This window comes from Quercus suber, unplaced genomic scaffold (genome assembly GCF_002906115.3).
Source record: "Quercus suber isolate HL8 unplaced genomic scaffold, Cork oak 2.0 scaffold_1269, whole genome shotgun sequence".
NCBI lineage: Eukaryota > Viridiplantae > Streptophyta > Magnoliopsida > Fagales > Fagaceae > Quercus > Quercus suber.
Genome location: NW_027070661.1, coordinates 9,357 through 31,260, shown reverse-complemented (window position 1 = coordinate 31,260; position 21,904 = coordinate 9,357). Strand labels below are relative to the sequence as shown.

The 21,904-nt window shown below is 34.0% G+C and overlaps 2 protein-coding genes across 3 annotated transcripts; one reads left to right on the top strand and one right to left on the bottom strand.

The window, feature by feature from the left end:
- The first annotated feature begins 5,284 nt into the window (after positions 1-5,284).
- LOC111996434 (cysteine proteinase inhibitor 12) lies at positions 5,285-9,259 on the top strand. The gene is made up of 4 exons (XM_024028393.2): positions 5,285-5,517; positions 7,316-7,535; positions 8,147-8,292; positions 8,890-9,259. The coding sequence occupies exons 1-4, from the start codon at positions 5,407-5,409 to the stop codon at positions 9,025-9,027; spliced, it is 615 nt and encodes a 204-aa protein (XP_023884161.1). The 5' UTR covers positions 5,285-5,406; the 3' UTR covers positions 9,028-9,259.
- A 2,826-nt stretch (positions 9,260-12,085) lies between these two features.
- LOC111996429 (uncharacterized) lies at positions 12,086-20,886 on the bottom strand. 2 transcript variants are annotated; one of them, XM_065769679.1, is made up of 7 exons: positions 20,812-20,877; positions 20,625-20,691; positions 18,024-18,096; positions 17,839-17,932; positions 13,980-14,102; positions 13,693-13,750; positions 12,086-13,092 (listed from the first exon to the last, which is right to left on the bottom strand). In XM_065769679.1, the coding sequence occupies exons 2-7, from the start codon at positions 20,655-20,657 to the stop codon at positions 12,586-12,588; spliced, it is 888 nt and encodes a 295-aa protein (XP_065625751.1). In that variant the 5' UTR covers positions 20,658-20,691; positions 20,812-20,877; the 3' UTR covers positions 12,086-12,585. The 2 variants fall into 2 exon arrangements, with proteins under 2 accessions (XP_065625751.1, XP_023884150.1); XM_024028382.2 differs by having other exon boundaries at positions 20,625-20,886.
- Between the last annotated feature and the right edge of the window lie 1,018 nt (positions 20,887-21,904).

The window sequence follows — 21,904 nt, the reverse complement described above, 5'->3', positions numbered from 1 at the left end:
AGAATGCAATTTTTTGAAGAGAATAAGAGGATGTTTTATGTGCAAGGGATATTGCAATTCAAAGGTGGCTTCGCAGATGATTAATGATGGTAGCATCCTTTGCATTCTATACACCTGGACCTAGGATCCAAAATTGGTTCTAAGCACCCATAACAAAGAAATCTTAGAGTTTTGTAGTTCAACTGACATTTCTTGGTGTTTCCAATAGAGACATTCGGGGTACAAATCCCTCCTTCGAACCATCAAACAAAGCAATCCTATTTCCTTGGCTTTATTGAAATCCAATGGATGCTCATGTCTATAATGTTGATGCTCCATCTCTATCTCATGCACAAACAATATAATATCCAATATGTTTTAAAAAAAAAAACAATAAAATTGAGTTAGGTGGTACCTTGAATGCAAATATAGATCATTAAGGAAAAATTATGGAGTTTGACAAATACCTCTATAGATGATCAAGGTATATCTAATTAGCTTAATTGGTAAAATCTTTGATGGTTGAATAAGAGATCTAGGGTTCAATCCTTGTCTACACCAAAAATTGATTGGTGTTTTGGTCTGATGATAAAGAACACAATCATTATAAGCAGATTCCATAAGTTGAAACTTTATAAAAAGAAAGAGACTAATCAAATATCAGGATTCAATAGACAAGAACTTTTCCCAGCAATTTCTTAAATATATGCTAAGTTAACATCATCAAGTGAAATTTCAGAAAAAGGAGAAAAAGTATAAGAGAGATATTAAGGCTTGCCAAACAAGCTAGAGTCATATGCTTCTCTATCTAATAGGTCATGTTTTCTTTTTCTATATACGTTTTCTTTCACTGACAAGAAAAAAGAGGGGGAAAAAAATAGTATTTGAAGATTGTAGGGAAATAAGTTTTGCTAAAAACCTTGATTAAGATGTTACTACTATTTCCTTTTCCTCTTCAATATTCTTATTAATTTTACATTTTTCATTTATTGACAAGATTTTTAGCATTTCTAGTGACTTTTTCATGATAAATGATTTTTAGAAACCCATAAACTTTAAGGAACTATACTTTTTCCTTGATATTTTTAAAATTCGTTAACAAATTTGATGCCTTCAACAAGTATACAATCTTTTCAAATAATATATATATATATATATATATATATATGGGTTGGATTCAAGTTACATATAGTGTAACTCTAAACAATATTACACTACTCAATATTTTTTAATTGGATGCGAATATTAACAAATCCACTGTTAGATTACATTATATTTGTATATTCTTCACGTTTGCAAAATTTTGAGGTGATCAAAGATTAATAGCTATGTCATTAATCAATTGTTAAAATTCAAATTTTTGTAATTTAAAATAATGCATGAAAGATGAGTTTATAGATCAAATGGTAAATAGCATCCGATTGATATGAAAATCGTCATGCATGTTAAGAACATATAGAACATGTAATTCAATGGTTGGATTTTCAAAATATTAATTCAATAACAAGTTATTAAGTGGTGTAACATTGCTTAAAGTTACACCAGGTGTTATTTGAACCTAACCCTATATATATATATATATATATATAAGTTCTCCATTATAGAGTTTATCAACAATTTTTGTGTTCCAATTTGTTTAAGCTAGGTGTTATATATCCTAATTTCAAATCTTGATTTTAGATTGAAAATCATTGGAGAATAATAGGTACCTTAATAGATATTAGAATATATCTAATATGGTGCTACAACTCAAACTACATGCACTAAGTCCTCATTTCATCTAGCTGTTACAAGTTATAACAGCTCAATTGTTAGCCAATTTGGTGTGCAAAAGTGAGAGTCAAACACTGATTAATCTATATATATATATATATATATATTATATATATAATATAATATAATAATAATAATAATAATAGGTGAAGCTGAGAGAAATTCAAATTAGAATTTCAAATTAGGGTTCTAATTTTGTGCCATGTGTCCAAAATTATTTATTCTTAAAGAGTTTTATTTCTTAATTTTAGAATCAAATGTGGGACCACATTATAAATATTCATTCAAATATTAAGTACAAAAACCAAAGAGCCTAGAATAAATGAATAATTAAAAAAAAAAGTGCTTCACAATAATTAAAAAAAAAATATGGACAATTTACATAGAAAACCAAACACATGTAAACAAATTAGCAAAAAATATGCATCAATACTTACAGAAATATGAATTCAATCTGGCTTCAAAACACCCTTAGAAACCTTTCAAGTTAGCCTCAACTTCAATTTTGTCATAGCTAAGTTTATGTGGTGGAGCTCATCTATTAATTCAACTATATATAGGACTAAAGGGTATTGCTTTTTGACGAGGAATCATGTTCTTTTCTTGTTTCATCAAATTCAAATTATGCTATCATGCCCAAAAAACAATCTTCTCAGTGACAAAAGAAATAAAATAGATAAAGAAAAAAAAGAAGCAAGTAGGCAAGACATTTATGCTTGTTACTTGTCGACTTTGATTTATATACTTTTTTTTTCTCTTTTCTTTCTTCTTTATTTGTAATATGTTATCCATGTCCATATGTCTTACAAACATTTTTTTTTTCCTGAAATGTTCATACTTAATTAGGACTACTATAATACTATTTGCTCCCGCAAAAAAAAATATATATATATATATATATGTATATATATATGATTACATCAATACTCCAATTTAATAGTAATAAAAAAACTTCTAATACTCTAATTTTTAAATGAATCTATCCAAACAAGGAAAATAAATTTAAGTTGTTATGTTTGAAATTACCATACATGATTCTTGCTTTTAGCCTTTTACCCTTTCGGTAATGTGAAAGGCTACTCAGAAACTATTCTTACTCGGAAATTAGAGTTTCCTTGCTTTATCTTATAGTTTATTGCTTTTCTATATTAAAGCTATAATTCTCTTGTTTTTTTTTTCTCACCAACCGGCAAGGCATATTTTCTTTTGTGCAAGGGAAATATGTCTGCTGCTATATAATCTTTACTTGTCAGTTGAGGTTTGGAATTCTGAATTCAACTAAATTGTAATTTCCATGTTTGCTTTTGAGTTTGACTCTATTATACTAGGATTATGTCGTAATATACACAAATTAATATGATATGTAAATTAAGAAAAATATTTCAAAAATATAATTAATAAGAATAAAAAAACAACAATCACTTTCAAGGTACATGGAAAAAAGCATATCGTATTTGTATAAAATCAATTTTTTCTTCAACCAAAAATTATAATATATTATAAAATAAATAATGAAGCCTTTTTCATTTAATAATTTAATAAGAGTTTAACTTAGCAGTGGTACATAGGTAAAGTTCGCCAAGAATTAACGATTCTTGTTGAGAATTATTATTATTATTATTTTGTGAAATATAGAGTGACAAATGGTTTTTTTTTTTTTCTTTCCCTTTTTATATATTAGTATTGAGGTCTCTAAAAGGTTCAGCAATTGGGCTTGTCCAGACCCAATATGAATGTGACTGAAGTTTACTTGGGCCAGCAAGTGGACATACACACAAACCCAATGGAGCCCAAGACGACATGGGCCCAATAAATAGGCAATCACATTGTTGAATAAAGAACCCATAAAACCTATTGTTGTGTTGGACTTGGCCCAAACTCAAGAAAAGTTCAAAACCAAACCGAAGGAAAGGAGGAATGGTCTTGATGGATGAGGAATATGAGTTTTTGCAGATATGTCATCTCCATTTCAAGCCATGGGTAAGCTTGGGGCCTTCCAAGCCGAGGATGGCAGATTGCATCAGCCTTGGTTCAACTGAATTTACTCTCCCTCTTTCCTTTAGCCAGAGTAACAAGCATTTAACGCACAATAACCTCATGTCATGTCAAAGACAAGTTGCCTTGATCGATTTACCAATCTATGAGAAAGGCAAGTCAATTTTAATGGCAAGTTTAACCCTCTTTTTCTCAAGAAATTATTAGTCATCTCTCCTATCATAGAAGGTATGGACTCCACCATAGGTCTCACACAGGAGTCCACACTTGTTATGAGAGGAGGGAGGACTCTTCTCATAAGAGTGAATAATCTTTCTGATATGACTAAAATGAAATCATATTTTCAAACATTATTTCCAAAATAGTGTAAGAGGAGGCATTGGTCCTTGAAGGCGGTGCATACTCTCTACTTTATGCAAATCAAGCCATAAAATCGGGAGAAGTCCACCCCAAAAATCATGAAGATTCAACATACCCAATAGATTATAGATCCACTATTTTACCATTACTCTCTCTCTCTCTCTCTCTCTCTCTCTCTCTCTCATCACTTAGACAACAACTCAAAGTGTCTTATAACAAAACACTAGTAGCATGCACATATTACTAATATCATTGCAAGGTCCCTAACTACTTACGAGATTTTCCTGTTGTTGAATTCTAATTATCCTCATATTTAAAATAAATGAATTTTTGCATAATAAGGCAAATTCTTACTATTGAATGAGGTAGACTTTTATCATTCAACATGAAACTTTCTCCTTATTATTATTATTATTATTATTAGTAGTAGTAGTAGTATTCCCTAATATTGGTTTTTATCCTTGAAAATTGCATCATGTATGCAGACTAGGCCTAAAATTCATTAGAAGCAACTTAACAAAACAAAGCCTATTTAGCTAAGAGTTCTAACTTTGACTTCTTTCTTTAAACGTGGATCCATAGGCGAGCTCATTCTTATAACACATGACCAAGTCAAAGTAAAGGACCCCATATTAAAATGGCTGGCTTAATTTGTAAGTTTTGAGAGGGGGGAGAGAGAGAGGGAAAGAAAGAGGCTTATGGTGTAAATATTAATTTTACTTTTTTTTTTTTTCTACTTTTAAACATACCCAAAATCACAATACACTTATGTGTTAATTTGTGATTGGATTCATTATTATTGACTCATAAACCCACTCAAATATACAGTAAAATTAATATCAACAACATCATTCTCAGAAAAAAAAAAAAAAAAAAATCAACAACATTGAAAAAGAAAAAGGTAAAAGTAAAATTAAGACAGGCCCCCACCCCCAAAACATTCTTCAAAGCTTAGACATTAAGCAAGCAAGCAAATCAATACAGATTGACACGCGTACGACACGTATCGAAACGTTAACACACGACGCGCCACGATATTAGTCTAGTTCTAGCAAAGTGAAGAAGAAAAAAGATAACGGAAAATCCAATCCAATCCAATCCGTTCCGTTCGGTTCTGTCCGGTTTGTCCAAAAAAAAAGAAAAAAAAAAAGAAAGCGAAACCTTGAAATACGAGTTCAGTTTCAGTCCAATTCCATTCGACACAACACAACTCGCTTTATTACATTTCTTACAAAACAGTTTTTGTCTTTCTCCAGTTTCTCTTCAAAGGGTCTCATTATTATTTTCGAATCGAATCAAATGGCAACTCTGGGAGGCGTGCACGATTCTCAACAAGGAGCTTCTGCTCAGAACAGCGTCGAGATCGAAGGCCTCGCTCGTTTCGCTGTCGAACAACACAACAAGAAAGAGGTTCATTTTTTATTTATTTTTTTTCGTTTTAATTATGGGTTTTTGTTTTAAAGTTGTTTCGCTCAATTGTTTTCATTTTTTTTTTTTTTTTTTTAACAACTTTCCAATACGATGATGCATATTCTGTTGATAAAACTGTTTTCTTAGTAGTAAAACATTTCTGGAAGTTAATGGGTTTTCCAAGTTACGTCTGTTTAAGTGTTTACACCTTGATGTGTATTTTCACAACCCAACGTTAAAATTTACATTATATATATATATATATATATTAAAAAAAAATTAAAGAAAGAATCGTTTTTTTCCTAAGAGATTGTTCAGAGCGATTCGAGTACCTGACTATTCTACTGGTGTGTGTAGGCCCACACAGTAGGTAAATACAGGGATGAACCCAAGACCAAGTCATTAGGCCAACTCGTTGGAGTTGCACAAAGAGGATGTATTAATTCAATGCTTATATTTTCAAAATATTAATCTTATAAAAAAGTTATTAAGTAGTTTGACTTTTTTTTTTGGGGGGGCGGTATTGGGGTGTATATTCTCTCCATTTAGTTGACTGCTGAGTTAATTAAAACACAGTTTGTTGTGATACTTGGAACAAGTGACCAAGAACGTGAAATAATGGTAGACTTACACGTAGCTTATATATACAGATATGTGTGTATTCGTGGATAAGTGTAAATACGAGGAATGATTTAGAGCCCTGTAACTCATTGGCATAGCCTGTTTTCCTTTATTAGGAGTAGCAGGAGAACTGGGATTCAAACCGCCCTCCCCGTTATGGTAACTATCAAAAAAAAAAAAAAAATTCCATAACTATGGAATAAAATAGAAAGGCAAAATGAATTCATGTTGGCTGACTGTGACTCCTCTGTTGAAAGTCCATGGTTCCCAAAAGTTTTAGGACGAAGGCTTGGTGGTTGTTGTTGCATATGTCTGTATTGGTCTCTGAAATCTGGTCTAAGTTTGATTTCATCCTCCAAACTAGGAAGTTGAATTTTGCTCTTGAAAAATTAAAAGGTATTAGTTTCATCCCATTGTCGATTTGGCATTAATGTTGTTCTAGGCGAAATAAGCTTTCTAATGTGGTTCGCCCATTGATGCCACTTGTAGTCTCATTAGAAGTTAAGATTTGTTGTGGTAAGGTAGTTTTTCAAGTTAAAACTTAATGTGTGAAGGGAAAGAAAAGATTTTTTAAGTTAAACTTAAGCCAGGTTTTCCTCTATGAAATAACCGGGAAATACCGGCTCTTGGCATTATGGTAACTCCAATTAATCATGAGGGCAAGATCTTTATACATGCTTCTCATTTTTCTTGGGGTAAGCTTAAAGCAAAGAAGGTCTTTTTTTTTTTTTTTTTGTGGGTAGAGGGGGGTGATCAAAATGTTATGGTAGCAAATCTAATTAGCATTTTTTTTCCTCAAAAAAAGAGGGGCTTGGGGCAGGAGGGCAAAAACCAAGATTGGCTGGCCTTTTTCAACTTTTGAAACAAGTAAAAAATCTCATTTTCTGCATTTCTGCCACCATTTGCAGACTGCTGATTAAGATTTACGGGGACTTTGCAAGAATGAAATCCATATAAATGCCTTTTAGTGATGATGTTTTCCATAGCTGCCATTAAATATGCCCTTAGGTATCCTCTTACGCCACTTTAGTCCTTAATTTCTGTGTTTTCAAGGACTTCTGATTGATCTGTTTAACTATAATTTGTTTGTACTTTTTTTTTTTAAATTTTGTTCTCTCTATCTCAATGAAATGAACATCATTTTATATTTTATTGACCAAGTTGAGAAAGTTTACAGAATGCCCTGCTCGAGTTTGCAAGGGTCATAAAGGCTCAAGAACAGGTAGTTGCTGGGACAATGCATCATCTTACTATTGAAGCTGTTGATGCGGGTAAGAAGAAGCTATATGAAGCCAAGGTTTGGGTGAAACCCTGGTTGAACTTCAAAGAATTGCAGGAGTTCAAGCATGCTGGTGATTCACCGTCATTTACCCCTTCAGATCTTGGGGTTAAAAGAGGTGGCTAACATTCTTTTAGTCAAGTTCCCATTATTTTGGTTTGCAATTTAAACGGCATATGGCTGTGTGGTTCCTTAAGTACTAAATTTTGTTACAATTTTTTCCCAGTCTGACAGTTTTATGTATTGATGTTTTATTTAAATATATATGGATGACATTGTGTGAAACCTATCCCTAGTTTTTGTGGGTGGAGGGTCATTTTGTCAAGTGAGTGGTAAAATATGTATGTCTAGACTTTATTGTTGTGTTTCTAATTTGATATCTTTCCTGGCACATTACTGGATAAGTGTAATGAGAGTCAGCTGATACTGCTAATGTTGAAGATGTTGCAACTTGTAAGAAGCCAAGAATGATCTGAAACCCAAAAATGATGTTTCTTGAGGTGCTAAGACGAGAGTTCTTGGTTTATGTTTTCTTACAAAGGCTTTAGATTGGGTGCCATGATAAAATGAAATTTGAGCAGCCAAAATCTTAACTAGCCATCATTAGGGTTCTTTGATGTTGTATCCTTTTGACCTGCCTATTCTGATATAGATTTTATTGGTTGTGAAGTTTATTTTAGTCAATGAAAAAGACATTATAGTGATAATTTCCTGTGTTTTTGTAATCAGATGGACATTGCGCAGGATGGCAAGCAGTGCCAACACATGACCCCTCGGTTCAAGATGCAGCAAATCATGCTGTCAAGACCATCCAGCAGAGGTCTAACTCATTGTTCCCTTATGAACTGCAAGAGGTCATTCATGCAAAGGCAGAGGTCAGTTAAATGTCCATTTTGTTTCTCAATTAACTGTGATTTGATCTCTATTTTCTGTTGGTCTCTGGATTCAACAGTGCACTGAATTTACTCCAATTGTATTTTCTGTTGCATTTGAAATCTAATTATAATGTATCATTTTCAGGATCTATCTATATTTTCAAGTTATTTGCATTTTGATAATTGATTGTTTGTAAAAACTTATATGTATATCTAATTGGTAAAGAAGGAGGGCAAACTGGTGCATTTCTTAATTCAGATCAATATCTTATTCATTATTTTCAGTAGTATGTTGCATGAAACAGAAAATTGACATTTCATTTCTTTTAGCATCTTTAATGAAAGCTTTTATTCCCATAATGGTTGGTATATTTGTTGCTTGGAGTAATTAAGGGCAACTACACTGGTAGGGGGGCTTCATATATGGTTGTAGATAATTATAACTATTTAAAATTGCTAGTAAGAAAAATGGAATAGGAAAGAACAGAATGATACTGGCTGTTCAAAGCAAATTGATTTTGTCACATATAAAATTCTTCAGATGGTGTTTAAAGATGCCCCAGCTTGATATTTACTAACAAATTGACTGAAAAACAGGTGATAGATGAATCTGCAAAGTTTGACATGCTTCTAAAGCTCAAGAGGGGCAGCAAAGAAGAGAAGTTTAAAGTGGAGGTACATAAGAATAATGAAGGGAGCTTCCACTTGAATCAGATGCAGCCTCACGAGTCCTAACTCCATATGCTAATCTGACCAAATCTGTATGGTCTGGGTGTTATAACACTTTGGGCTCGTAAATTTCTGTTTATGTGTTGATTTTAAAGTGTGGCTTATCAGCCAAAAAACTGAGAAAAATGTATGGCTTTTGTTTTTTTAATAAATTAAAAGAATGTATGGCTCTAAAAATATATATGTATGCATGGTGATGTTAAGGCTCTTTTATAATATGTACTTTGTTCTCACTCAAGGTTTGTGATGTGTATTTATAATGGACCACCTTGGGTGTGATTTTGGGGTTTGGCCTTGGCCTGTTGTGATGGTGAAGCTGTTGTATGTGTTTGGATGGCTGAATGGGTTTCAGAGTTGATGAGGGAGACTTGGTTGCTGAGTCAGCTTGTTAGGGAAGTGAGTGAGGAGAAAAGAGTGCTGAAGATGGAGGGGAGAGAGACAATCAAGAGAGGCCTCTGTTTGATGTTCACATTTCTTTTTCCAAATTTTGTAGCTGGGGATATCTTGAAGGGTATGAGGTGAAGGGGAGGTTTGTACTTTGTAGGGCTTGTTGGACCCAATGTGACTCACTCCCACATGCTATGCATCGACTTAATTTTCTGGAGTTTGCCAGGATCAACATTCTTTTGGGGAACTTTTGTTTTTGGTTAAAATCCAATTTAAACCTTTAATTTTTTTACTTCAATGGTCAATTTAGTTAGTCCCTCTTTTTAAAAGAAAAAAAAAAGAAAAAAAGAGCCAATCTGGAGCTGTTCAAATTTGTTAGCCCTAGCCGAAGCTCTAGCCAAAGCTGCTGAAATGGCTTATTTGGACATCACTAAAAAGCACTAGCATACAAAAACAAAGATCTAGGTTAGGTGGCTGCCTCCATCTCTTAATTGGGTTAAGGTGAATTCTGATGGTTCATCCATGGGAAATCCTAGCCTAGCTAGAGGGGGTGGTTTGATTCGTAATCAGGAGGGAGAGTGGGTGAAAGGCTATGCGAGAGCTATAGGTTGTGCCACTAGTGTTGCAGCGAAGTTGTGGGCTTTAAGAGACAGAATTCGACTTTGTATCTCCCTTAAACTTCCAGTGTCTGTTTTTGAGCTTGATGCAAAGTTGGCAGTTGATCTTTTGAAGAAGGATTTGGAAAAATCCAATGGCATTGATGTGCTGGTTGCTGGTTGCAGAGAAGGGTTTAAGGAGATTCCTATGGTGCGAATCCAACATTACTATAAGGAGGCAAATAAGTGCGCTGATGCATTGGCTCGCAGGGGAGCGCTTATGGACCAGGACTTTACTATTTTTTTTTTTTAATTCTGCCACCTGATGTTGTATTTTTGCTGAGTTTAGATTCTATTGGAACTCTGTTTGATCGGTTTGTTGCCTTTGGTTTAGAGGCTTTTTAGTTGTTTAATGCATTATCCTCTTTACCAAAAAAAGTTTGTTAGCAAATTGAGTTTAACAAGATCTATCAGAGCACTCATAGTAAAGATACTAAAATGACTAAATAGTCATTTTAGCAACCAAAACACAAAAAACACACTACATCAAGGAAGGTAAAGCTAAATATTTTTAAGTAATTGCTATAGTGGGCTGCTAAAGATATGCTAAAGATAACAGCCCGCTGTAGCTGGAAGGTGTAAGAAAAAACAATTTTTTAATTTCACATGCATACGTATAATCTCTCTCTCTCTCTCTCTCTCTCTCTCTCTCTCTCTCTCAGCAATGATAAATGGGTTAGAAATCAGTGTGCGATATGGGCATGTGGTGGGGTTGAGATTGGTGTGCATGGTTTTAGGATTGAGATTGGTGTGTGGTTTCAGTGTTTGGGTTACTAGATTTCAGAGGTCTTTTGGTGGAGTTGGTGGGTCGTATCAGTGGCGTGGGTTTGATTTGTGATTTGTGGGTCCGATTTGTGATTTGTGGCTGTGAGTTTGTTTTATGGTGTCTGTGGGTTTGTTGGTGTTGGATTTTGTGTGTGTGTGTGTGTGTGTGCATATTTTTTTTTCTCTAGCTGCTGGGGTTTGTGGTTGTGGCTAGTAGGCCGACAGTGGAAGTGGTTGTTGCTGTTGTGTTGGTTTTTATGGTGGTAGTGGGTTGTTGAGGGTGTTTGTGGTTGTGGTGGTTGATGGAGGCAATGGTTTGCGGTAGGTGATGGTGGTAGTGGGTTGCGATGGGTGTTTGTGGGTTATGGTTGATGGTGGTAGTGGGCTGGGGTGGGCGTTTGTGGGTTGTGGATGATGGTGACAGTGGGTTGTTGAGGTTAATTATTATATTTATTTTATTAGTTTGTTTATATTATTTTAATGTGGTAGATGTTAAAATAGAAGTTTTGATATTGGGTGAATTGTAAAGTGTGTTGTTAAAATAGATAAAGTAGATTTTTGAATTGCTAAAAGTTAAATTTTTTAGCTCCCTTGCTATATATGCTATTAAATAGCACATTAAAATTTTTGCTAATAAAAAAGAAAATTTAAACATCATTTGAGACTTGGCAATGGAATAAATGGATAAAAATTAAGATAAAGTTTAGTTATAAAATTGGATATAATTTAATTCAATAAAATAAACATTACTATATATTTTGAAAATTTAACCGTTGAATTGCATGTATTTATGCTTACACATTCAAATTTTGTATTAATCGGATATTATTTATTATATGATCTATAAGTTTAAATTTTATGTTTTTTTTTTATAGGTCTATAAGTTTAAATTTTATGTATAATTTTAAACTACAAAAACTTGTGTAAGTTAAACAATTTATTGATGACATAGCTATTGTTGATCTTTAATTTTTTAGAAATTTTGTAAGTACAAAGGATATGAGAAGAAAATATAAACTAATGATAGATTTGTCAAAATTTACCTCCAATAAAAAAGATATTGAGCAAGGTTATAACCTAAAACTATAAGCAATTTTGTAGCTAAATTTTGTCTTAAAAATTAAAGTCAAATTTCATGGATCAAATTGAATTGAATTGAATTTATTTTTTATTTAAAAAATCATCATTTGAGAATGCAATGTAAACAAATACTTTTTTTTCCCCCAATTTAGAGTATTTACTGGTACCAGAGAGAATTCAGAAAACAGTCTCAACTAGTAACATTCCATCATTATGCATAAGCCTAATGAAATGTATTACAGCAAGCAGTCTGGACAATCTAATAGAACATACTCTAAAACATATTTTCACCTGAGGAAGTAAAACCACCAAGTGAATTGACTTGATCTAATAACTATAAACCATAATCAAACAAAATATAATAAAGAAAAGCTTCTAATCTACCTCTACGAAGGCTGCCATACATTGATTAATAGTGAATGTGAACAAACTAATATATCTTCAATTGTCAGGGAGAGCTACCTTTGGAAATGATAGTTAGCAAATGGCATGACAGAAACACGTGGTGATGAAGACAAACTAAGAAAGAAATAACAGACTTTCCTGATCTTGTGGAAACCTTCATGGGCCATGTTTTCATCGCCAATATGTTCTTTTATTCCCTTTGCCACTGAGCTATAGCTTTAATCTGATTTCAATTACTAACCATTACAATAAGTGTCCATTTCATGCATTGTTACCCCTCTTCGTCGTAATCTTCATCTTCCTCGTCTAACCTTTTGCTGAGGTGTGCTAGCTGAAGAGGGTCGATGGCCATCTTGTCCACATCAGAGAGAGACCATCCGGGGTATTCTTCATGTCTAGTCTCTGTAGTAGGCCCAGCTGAGGAGGCTGGGGCTGCTGCTGCGGCTGCAGCTGCTGTCGCTGCTGCTGCTGTGGCCTTTGTGTCCTCGTTATCATCAACATTGGCATTCAGATCAAAACTTCGAGCTGCTGGGTTGGCACCATCTGTAGTGGCAATATTCTCCTTTGACAACTCCTTTGCCTCAGAACCATTATCCATCAATGTGTCAGGGTTCTGATTATGTTTGTTGCCCTGCTGAAGCGATGTGCAGGGGTCAGATCCAGTATCAATATGGTGTGCCTCTCTTTCTATTGTTCCACGGCCTCGTCCACGACCTCTCCCTCGACCCCGCCCTCTTCCTCTACCACTGCTGCTGGCATGCGCATGACTCATCTCATGCTGCAGGATATTAAAAAAGGGAAAACAAAATCATTATTACATCCTATATACACCATATGTAATCAAATACTCCACGACAATTTAAAGATGCTTTTAAATGCCAACTTCAATAAAAACCTGAAAGTATATTTTATATCAGATTTTGTATAGCAGAAAGGACCAGAAAACACATTTTAGCAGCCACTGAAATCTAACAGATGAATTTCAACTCAACTCACACTAAAAATTGCTGAAGAGAGATTGTAAAGATGAAAGTGGAATGATCTAAAAATGCATTTTCCTTGATTTAAACAAACAAGTCTCGTTTTGACCATACAAGACAAAATTAAAGCATAAGAGCCCATGAGCTCTAACTCAAATGGCACCTCCTCCCATTGTAAGAACAAGGTGGAGGTAAGGTCATGGATTAAAGGCCCACCATGTGCTTGTGAAACATACCAATAAAAAAAAAAAAAAAGAGACAAAAAGCCCAGTTCTTGAATATTAAAAGAGTTCAAATAAGTAATAAATGAGAAAAACATGATGCTTTGATATAACAAAACAAAACAAATGACTTTATTAACAATATGTCAGGGGGCTAATTAAGAAAGGAGCTATTACCATCTTACTCTTCTTCAACTCCTCATCACTGTCATTGCATTCATCGCCTGCAGCTTTTCTGGTAGAATAAAAAGCCAATGAGTATATCTAATTGCTTAGTATATCAAGTTTAATGAAGCCAACGAGCGCTAACTCAAATGGCACATTCTTCCCCTTTAAAGAGTAATGTGGAGGGTGAGATCACAGGTCCAAGACCTAGAAGGTGCATGTGTAATAACCAATAATATATATATATATATATCAAGGTTAATGAGAAGGGAAGAAAGAACAGGAATTTCTCTTCTAACCTTCTCTTTGAAATGGCACGATCCTCGCCACCAGCATCAGAATGACCATGACTATAGTCTGGAACTCGGCTGACTACCTCCTTCAGAAAATCAAACACAGTATAGCTCTGCACACAATGTTTTCTGCAAATTCAGTACAGAAATTTGTAAGATCAATTTGACAATATCATCTAAACAAAAAATTATGTAGAAGAGGGAGCAGCATGATACTATTACCAAAGGAAACAAGACCTGATGGAGTTCCCAGCATTAACAATAACCTATGAAAAGAATCCCAAAAGCGCACACACATCCACAACCTCAGATTTCTTCTCTTTTGGGTGGGTTCTGATGGGGCATGGATTGTTGGGGGAGGGGGGGAGGAGGGTAAGCAAATGATATAAGATATCATAATGAGAAGTCTGGCCAGATAGTACTATTTTTTCATAGATAAACACAATTAAAATCTATTAGATGGAAGCATTTCAAATTGAGACAATACTGTATTTTTGGTTTCACTGTTCAGATGGAGTGTGCAAATAAGAAGGCAACCAGAGATGAAAGTTGAAGCCTAATGGGGCTTTTGACATCCGGTCATATTATAACAAATTAAGGGATTCTCCCTCAACTGTTTTTCGTTGGAAAGCTATATGGAGAGTAAAGGCCCCTAGGCGAGTTTCTTTTTTTTGTTTGGTGTGTAGTTTGGAATAAGATCCTAATGGGAGATAACTTGAGATTGAGGAGATTGGATTTTATGGATTGGTGCATTATGTGCCGTCATTGTGGAGAGACAATAGACCACTTACTTCTTCACTGTGAGATGGCTTATTGGTTATGAAGCTTTGTCTTTATAACTTTTGGTTTGTCTTGAGTTTTACCTAGATCAATACCAGACTTGCTTTTTGGCTGGTGGAATTGGTTCGAGAAGCATTCATCTTAAATTTGGAACTTAGTTCCGTTGTGCATCCTATGGTGTATTCGGAAGGAGTGGAATCGGAGGACTTTTGAGGACTTGGATAGCTTCGGTGATTAGATGCTTGCTTCTTTTAGTGGAACTCTTTTTGATTGGTCTCAGGCTTGGGGACTCACGTTTAGTAATTCTCTCCCTTCTTTTCTTTGCTCCCTTTCTCTTTTGTAATTTTTCTCTTGTTTGGTTTTCTTTTATATTTTTTTCCCTGTTTTCTTCTTCTTGTATTCTTTGGGTTTGCTCTATGTTCTTCATGCATAGAGTAGACTTTCGTATATATATCATTCTTACTTATCAAAAAAAAGAAAGCAACTAGATAATCTTTAGTTTTAGAAAAATTCTTCATATGGCAAGGAATATCTAGACAAACTTGTTGTGTGTATTACCAACCACTTAACACTGTGTTTGTTATGGAAGGTAGGGAGAAAGGAAGACAAGAGGTATGAAAGGAGCTTCTCACTCACTCTTGGTTGGTTTAATAAGGGAGGAATGCAAAGGGTGCCACTGTTTTTTGCTTAATTCTAGGCGGCAGAGAGAAGGGAAAGACAAACCAGTGCATATGCATTTTACCAATAACATAAGCACAAAAAAGTATTACATGTAAAAGCACCTCCTAAAACTTCATGTCAGAATGAGTGTGGTTGTGTGTGTGCAGAGAAACACACAATTCCTTACCATCCATTGACCTCCAATTATTTATTAAAAAGTGAACATAAAGACCAATGAGCTCTAGATCAAATGGCACTTACTCCTCCCACAAGAATGGGAGGAAGGTGAGATTTTGGGTTCAAAACCCATTGGGTGTAACTTACCAATTAAAAAAAGTATGAAACAAGGGCAAAATCATTAAATAGCCAGAGAACAAAATCATAAAGTAATGGCCGACACCAAGCCTCTCCCGCTCCTCCAAAACATGCACCTTTCTGTGGATTGAAAATGGAGGGCTTGAAAGGATTTCCCCAGCAACCCCCCCTCTCCCCTTCTCTTTTTTTTTTTCCCTCTCTTCTTATTGATGTGCTTTCCTCTCCCCTCCCCTCCCACCCTTTTTCATCCTGCCATGAATCCCCTTAACGAATACAGCACATATAAATTTTGAGCGCTTTTACAATATCACCCTTGAATTTTAATGTGAAAGTCAATTTGATCCTTGGACTTTCGATTTGAACTAACCCCCTGAACTTTAGTTTTGTAACAAATTAAAAATTTTAATAGTATTTCCACACACAAAAAATCTGAACATGTGTACTTCCACATCATCAATAATTTTGAAATGTCATTATTATTATGTACATGTTAATTGATTAAATCTGTTAATTTCAACAGAAAATACTAACAGAAGGTCTAATTTGTTACAAAACTAAAGTGCAGGGGTTGGTTTGAAGATTAATTGTTCAAATAGTCCAAGGACCAAATGGGCATTCACATCAAAACCCATGGGTGACATTTGTGAAAACCCCTAAATATTGATATGTCATTAAAATTCTAACATAGTTGATTCTCATATACTATTGTTAGATGTAGGTCCTAACCCTCCATAAGAGCTTAACACCGAACGCATGGAGGATTTGATTTGTCATTTAGCAGTCCTAAGAGATGGAGCCTGAGAATATCAAATGCTTCATAACTTAACCATGCCATTTTTAAGTTTTTGCAAAAGGAAGTAACATTACAATGGAAAATATGGTTAAAATGCAGTATCCTCAATCTCAACAACCAGAGTACCTAAACAAATGTGCATTTCAAAAAGGAAATCCATAGTAATCAACTAATTAAGAGTGAAATTGGATAATTCTGGCCATTATATATAGGATACTTTTTTTTTTTTGATAGTAACAGGATACTTTATTCAAAGCATTGAGAATGATTTTGTGAATTTTTGAAAAGAGAATGCTGACTTGACAATTACTCTATACACTATTCCCATAGCAGTAACTAGTATGACTGAGATGCCTATGAACTTATAACAGCCATTGGTGAATCACAATGCCACATCAAGAGAAAACAGCTTATTGAATTACATGTGAATATGATAATGGTATTTTCACAATCATTTCAGTAAATATTCCCGCTATCATTGAAACTGTGGTTAGCATTTCCAGATTTTGGAGTGTTAAACGCCGGGTGTCGCACAGGCCTTCATTCTTTATAGGGATAACTCACAATTATTGCGATAATTTAGCCCTTTATTTTGAAGAATTTACAAGAAATTAAACACATGGTGAAAATTTGACTGAAATGGTGACTTTCAGTAATGCCACTTATATTGAGATATGTAACAAGTTTGACAAAAATGAAACACATGCACAATGCACTGAAGTCTTTATATATATGTGTGTGTGTGCGCGTGCGTGCGCGCACGCACTTGGTCAACCCTTTTTTCCACTAGAGGCCCATTGAAACTATGGGTCATACAACAAGAACTAGCCCTCTTCTTTTCCTTAAATCTTCCCTCCCCTGGTGTATGCCCAAATCCCTAGCGTTGAACCAACTCATATCCACATCTACTAAAAGGTTCTGCCTATGCTGTTAGACACCATTGTACAGTTATCTACACTGATTTTCTCATGCACTTAATCCAAAGAAAATAAATTAAATGGTTGATCACAAGCAACATTTATTAGCAATTAGAATAACAACTACACTACAGAGAGCAAAGTACATAAAATCCTCTCATTATCTACAGTAGCTATCACAAAACAAAGCTAATAAACTCAGAAACAAAGTGATAGGACCAGAACTTGCTGTATTAGGGAATCAAATAATGAATGAAATGGAGTATCTAGGCCTGATAAAAATTAACGTTCCTGCAGCCCTCATATAAGGCCAAGTTGTCAAGAAGTAAAACACAGAAAAATGCATGGTAAAGGCAAAATTTTTTTGTGAAAACACAAATTAATGTAATCCTTCACTTACAAATGCAACGAACTCATAGTCTTTGCCCCTCTCTGAAGGGTTATCTCGTATGTACGGTCACAGAGGTCTTGCAAAAATAACTCCAACGCTTTAGCTGCATAATTATTCAAGAAGATGATAAGCCAGGGAATTAAATATCAAAGGACTGAAGAAGCATAATAACCTAGAAAGTCAAATCTACTCACAAACTAAAACAGGAACTGCCAATGCTATCTTTCCAACATCCTCATCAGCTTGCATGATCTTTTTAATCCGAGCCTGTCAAATCAATACTTTCTATCAGATAATGAGATTAGATTATAAAAACGCAATGATTACAAGACATTACAGGTACCTAAAAATGAGAAATACCAACTAGAATAATCTTTTGTCACTTCTCTTTGAGCATCATAAGATAACATTTTTAGGCTAGACACCAGTAGAAGAGTATAACAGATCTCTCAAATTAAAGTATTGTATCAAGAAAACCAAGGAAGCTAAGGTCTGTCCCCCACTTTTCTAATAACTAGTATTTTTTAAAATTTTTAAATTTTTTAAGTTCTGGCTCAAGGGGAGGGGGAATGGAGATTCAAACTAGTGACATTTGCTTCATGAGGCGAGGTCCCTAGCCAATTGTACTAGCCCCATGGGGTGTGAGGCCCAGGAAACTAAGTTGCCTGAGCCACTAGGTCAGCAGTATAACATTATAGGATTAACATAATATATCAGAGGCACCTCTAAGGCAACAGTAATAGTTAGGTCTCTTCACATTTTTATAGGCTTTTTATTCCAGGTTCTGAAGTATATCACTCAGAAAAAGAAAAGATACACTGGAAACATGTCCAGAACATGCTGTTGGCTGATCCCATTGTCAATCTGTCATTCATGACAAGTGCACTAGATGACTCCCTGCTAAAGAAAGCTAATAATTTTAAATGTCATGGTTGTTTTTACTTTGTTTTGGAGCAAGTATGAGGGACCACCTATCAAAAAAAGCAAGTATGAGGGACCAAACAGTAGATACTACTTTATTAAAACACTGTTTAACTACCACCTGACCTTTCGAAATAGCTTACAAAAAGTAGGGGGTTCAGACTTCAGAAAGGGTTTATACAATGTGGAAAAAAAGTCCAAGTTGCAAGTCACATTCAGTAGACCAATACTTAATAGCAACTTTTATGAGGCCAGCCAAAGGAACGATATTGAGAGGCAAAAGATCAAACTTCAAAGCAGAAGTAGAACAACTAGGGGAGACAGACTAGATCTTCTGACACACTGTATAATCATGCAGTGATAAGAGCTTTCTTAAAAGTTAAAGCCTGACAAAGGGATACAGGAGAATCCAAGTTCGTGATTTGTTCCATGCACAAGACTTTGGGTTGGAATCACATATTGTGAAATGAGGAGGCTCTTTTTTTCAGCTAAGAGATTAGCAGGCAAGCAGCTCCTAGAGAGCATTTTCAAGGCCATCACTCCCACCACAGATTGGTTTAGCAGTTGGTTTTGTGTTAGTATTCTAGTTTAGTCTATTTGTTTGGTTTAAAGATGGACATCTCATTCTATCCATATTTTTTATATATAATATATTTTTGGGTCAACAAGTTCATATTTCTAGGCAGGAAATGTTTACCAGCGGTTAAGGGGGGAAAGTAAGTATAAAGTATAAACAACCACAAAAACAGACCCTGATATGTTTAGATAGGAAATCATAGAAGGAAGTTAGAAGAGAAATCATCTGATCTCGTCAGCTGACCATATCGCTAAAGTTCTTTCTTTAACATTCATTAGTGCCCTACAATAAACTCAAACTTCAACTAACAAAATTGATGCGAGTGGTCAAGATCTTGAACATAGGCAACTGAATTACGAATATCAGGTTAAAAGTTCAGGGTCCAAGAAGAAATTCTGTCCCATATAGTTCTCAAACTAAAAAAAAAAAAAAAAAAAAAAAAAAAAAAAACCAGAAATGCCATCCTTCACTAGACACAGAATCAACAAAATAATTCACCAATTTGATCAATATGTATTGTAATCCCAAGGGATACAAAGCTTTCTATAGAAACCAGATACATAAACAACAATAACACCATACTAAATAGCTTCTTAACTGGTTTCCCCAACAGCCCTACTCTCAAACCAACATACCAAAAAATAAAACTCCCCATTCATGGAAATCCTATCCATGATTTCAATACTAATCAAAGGCATGAAAGAACATTACTGAGGCTTTCAACTCCTCCCCCAGCACCAAAAGGAACCAAAAAAAAAAAAATTAATTAATTGACTTGATAACCAATACTGGTACCAGAACTTAAACAACATAACTGATTAATTGTGACCAATGAAATAGTCAAGAAAAATAAAAACCCCCATAAACTGATTTAAACATCAATATACAGAAATCAATCCCAAATACCTAAGCAAAACATAACCCGGTCTCATATTACCATAAGCCCCACAAAACATAATACACCCACAAGCTGATTTCAATTCTATCTCAGAAAAACCAAACCCAAACCTAAACAAAAAAAAAACACAACCCCAATCCATAATACAACCAAAAACAAAATATCCATCAACCATTTCTTTGTTCTTACCACAAATCACAACCATATCAATGAAAAAAATCAAAACTTTACAAGACCCCAGATCAAAACAACCCATAAAACCACAAAGCTGAAACACCCACCAGCTGATTCAACCCTAAAGCTAAGATTTTGAACTAATTTACCATAATTTCATTTTCTCAGCAACCAAACATAGCTTACAAAAAACTAAAAACAGATAGAGAGATAGAGAAAACTTACAGCAGGAAATCTGGTATCGAGCTTTTTCCTCATGGCTATGAGATCTTTAAGGCATTGAATTTAAATACTAAAACATTAAAAAAAAAACAAAACAGAGTATCAAAATTTTTCAGTACAAAATCATTGCTATTATCATCATCATATGAAAAATCTAATCACAACCCATTTCAGATCCGAAAGCTTTTACCCATCAAAAAATATAAAGACTTCTTTTTTTTTTCTTTTTCTTTTTTTCTTTTTTTTTTCTCTCTTCGGGTTTCAACGGAATATCCGTCAGCACGAGTTTGACGAAGAAAAACAAATAAAATAAAAAATAAAAAAAATAATTTGGATAATAGTGACAGTGCTGTGACGAAAATTTCAAGACGGACTAATCAAAAGAGGACAGATTTGCAAAAGGTATTTATTAATGCAAAAGTAAGTAGGCTGTGATAGTCTGGTTTCGTGACAGAGAGTTCGTTTTCTCAATAACCTATTTGTTTTGTTCTTTTAATTGGTAATAAACTAATAATTGTATATGAAGTAAATTAAGTAATAGCTTTTTTTTTTTTTAAGAAAAACTTTTGCCATTTGGAATTTACGTTATAATTTAGAGAAGAAACTTGGCTCTTTCCCTAGAGGTTTGATTCAGTTCGTAACTTCCTATCACGGACAAAACTTAACTATAGTTTCTAAAATATTATATACAAATTTAGGTGTAGTTTCCAAAGTCTTATGGTAAGAATTTGTTAAATAAATTAAAACACGTTTTTATATTAAGAAATATTACGCCAGAAGTCTTATAGTTGATTTTATACCTAATCTTGCACAAAGTGTTTAAAGATTTTGGGGGAGAAAAAGTCTGAAATACGGAGATAGTTATCTCAAAAAAAATTAACAAATAATTTAGATAGTTGAATTTAATTATCTTAACTCTTAAGGAATATATTAGATTTTGCGTTGTATTGTTTAATAGGAAATGTTGACGAATGATCTAGGAGCATTGTTTAGAAACTATTTTTAGAAATATTTTATGGAAAAATGATAAAGTAATTAATTTTTCTAACAATTTTTTATATTTCTCATAAAAATAGTGTTAAAAACTTTTATAATATAGTTTATTAATAATTGCCCTAGGCGCACCCTTTAACATGACTCTTGTTTAATACAGTTACATTATTCAATTTCAAAAAAAAAAATTTATGTAAACTTGATTAAATTTAGTTGAATAACTTAAAGTATAACAATTAAGATATTGTTAAATATTTTTAGCTTAATTAGTAAAGTCTCTGATAGGTTGA

What these genes read in the sequence shown, in the direction of transcription:
- LOC111996434 (XM_024028393.2), top strand. Translation starts at nt 5,407, where the DNA reads ATGGCAACTCTGGGAGGCGTGCACGATTCTCAACAAGGAGCTTCTGCT. An exon ending in AACAACACAACAAGAAAGAG is followed by an intron (nt 5,518 to 7,315) that starts GTTCATTTTTTA and finishes GAAAGTTTACAG; the next exon opens with AATGCCCTGCTCGAGTTTGC. An exon ending in TCATTCATGCAAAGGCAGAG is followed by an intron (nt 8,293 to 8,889) that starts GTCAGTTAAATG and finishes ACTGAAAAACAG; the next exon opens with GTGATAGATGAATCTGCAAA.
- LOC111996429 (XM_024028382.2), bottom strand. Translation starts at nt 20,657, where the DNA reads ATGAGGAAAAAGCTCGATACCAGATTTCCTGCT. An exon ending in TCGATACCAGATTTCCTGCT is followed by an intron (nt 18,097 to 20,624) that starts GTAAGTTTTCTC and finishes TTGATTTGACAG; the next exon opens with GCTCGGATTAAAAAGATCAT. An exon ending in CGTGCCATTTCAAAGAGAAG is followed by an intron (nt 13,751 to 13,979) that starts GTTAGAAGAGAA and finishes TTATTCTACCAG; the next exon opens with AAAAGCTGCAGGCGATGAAT.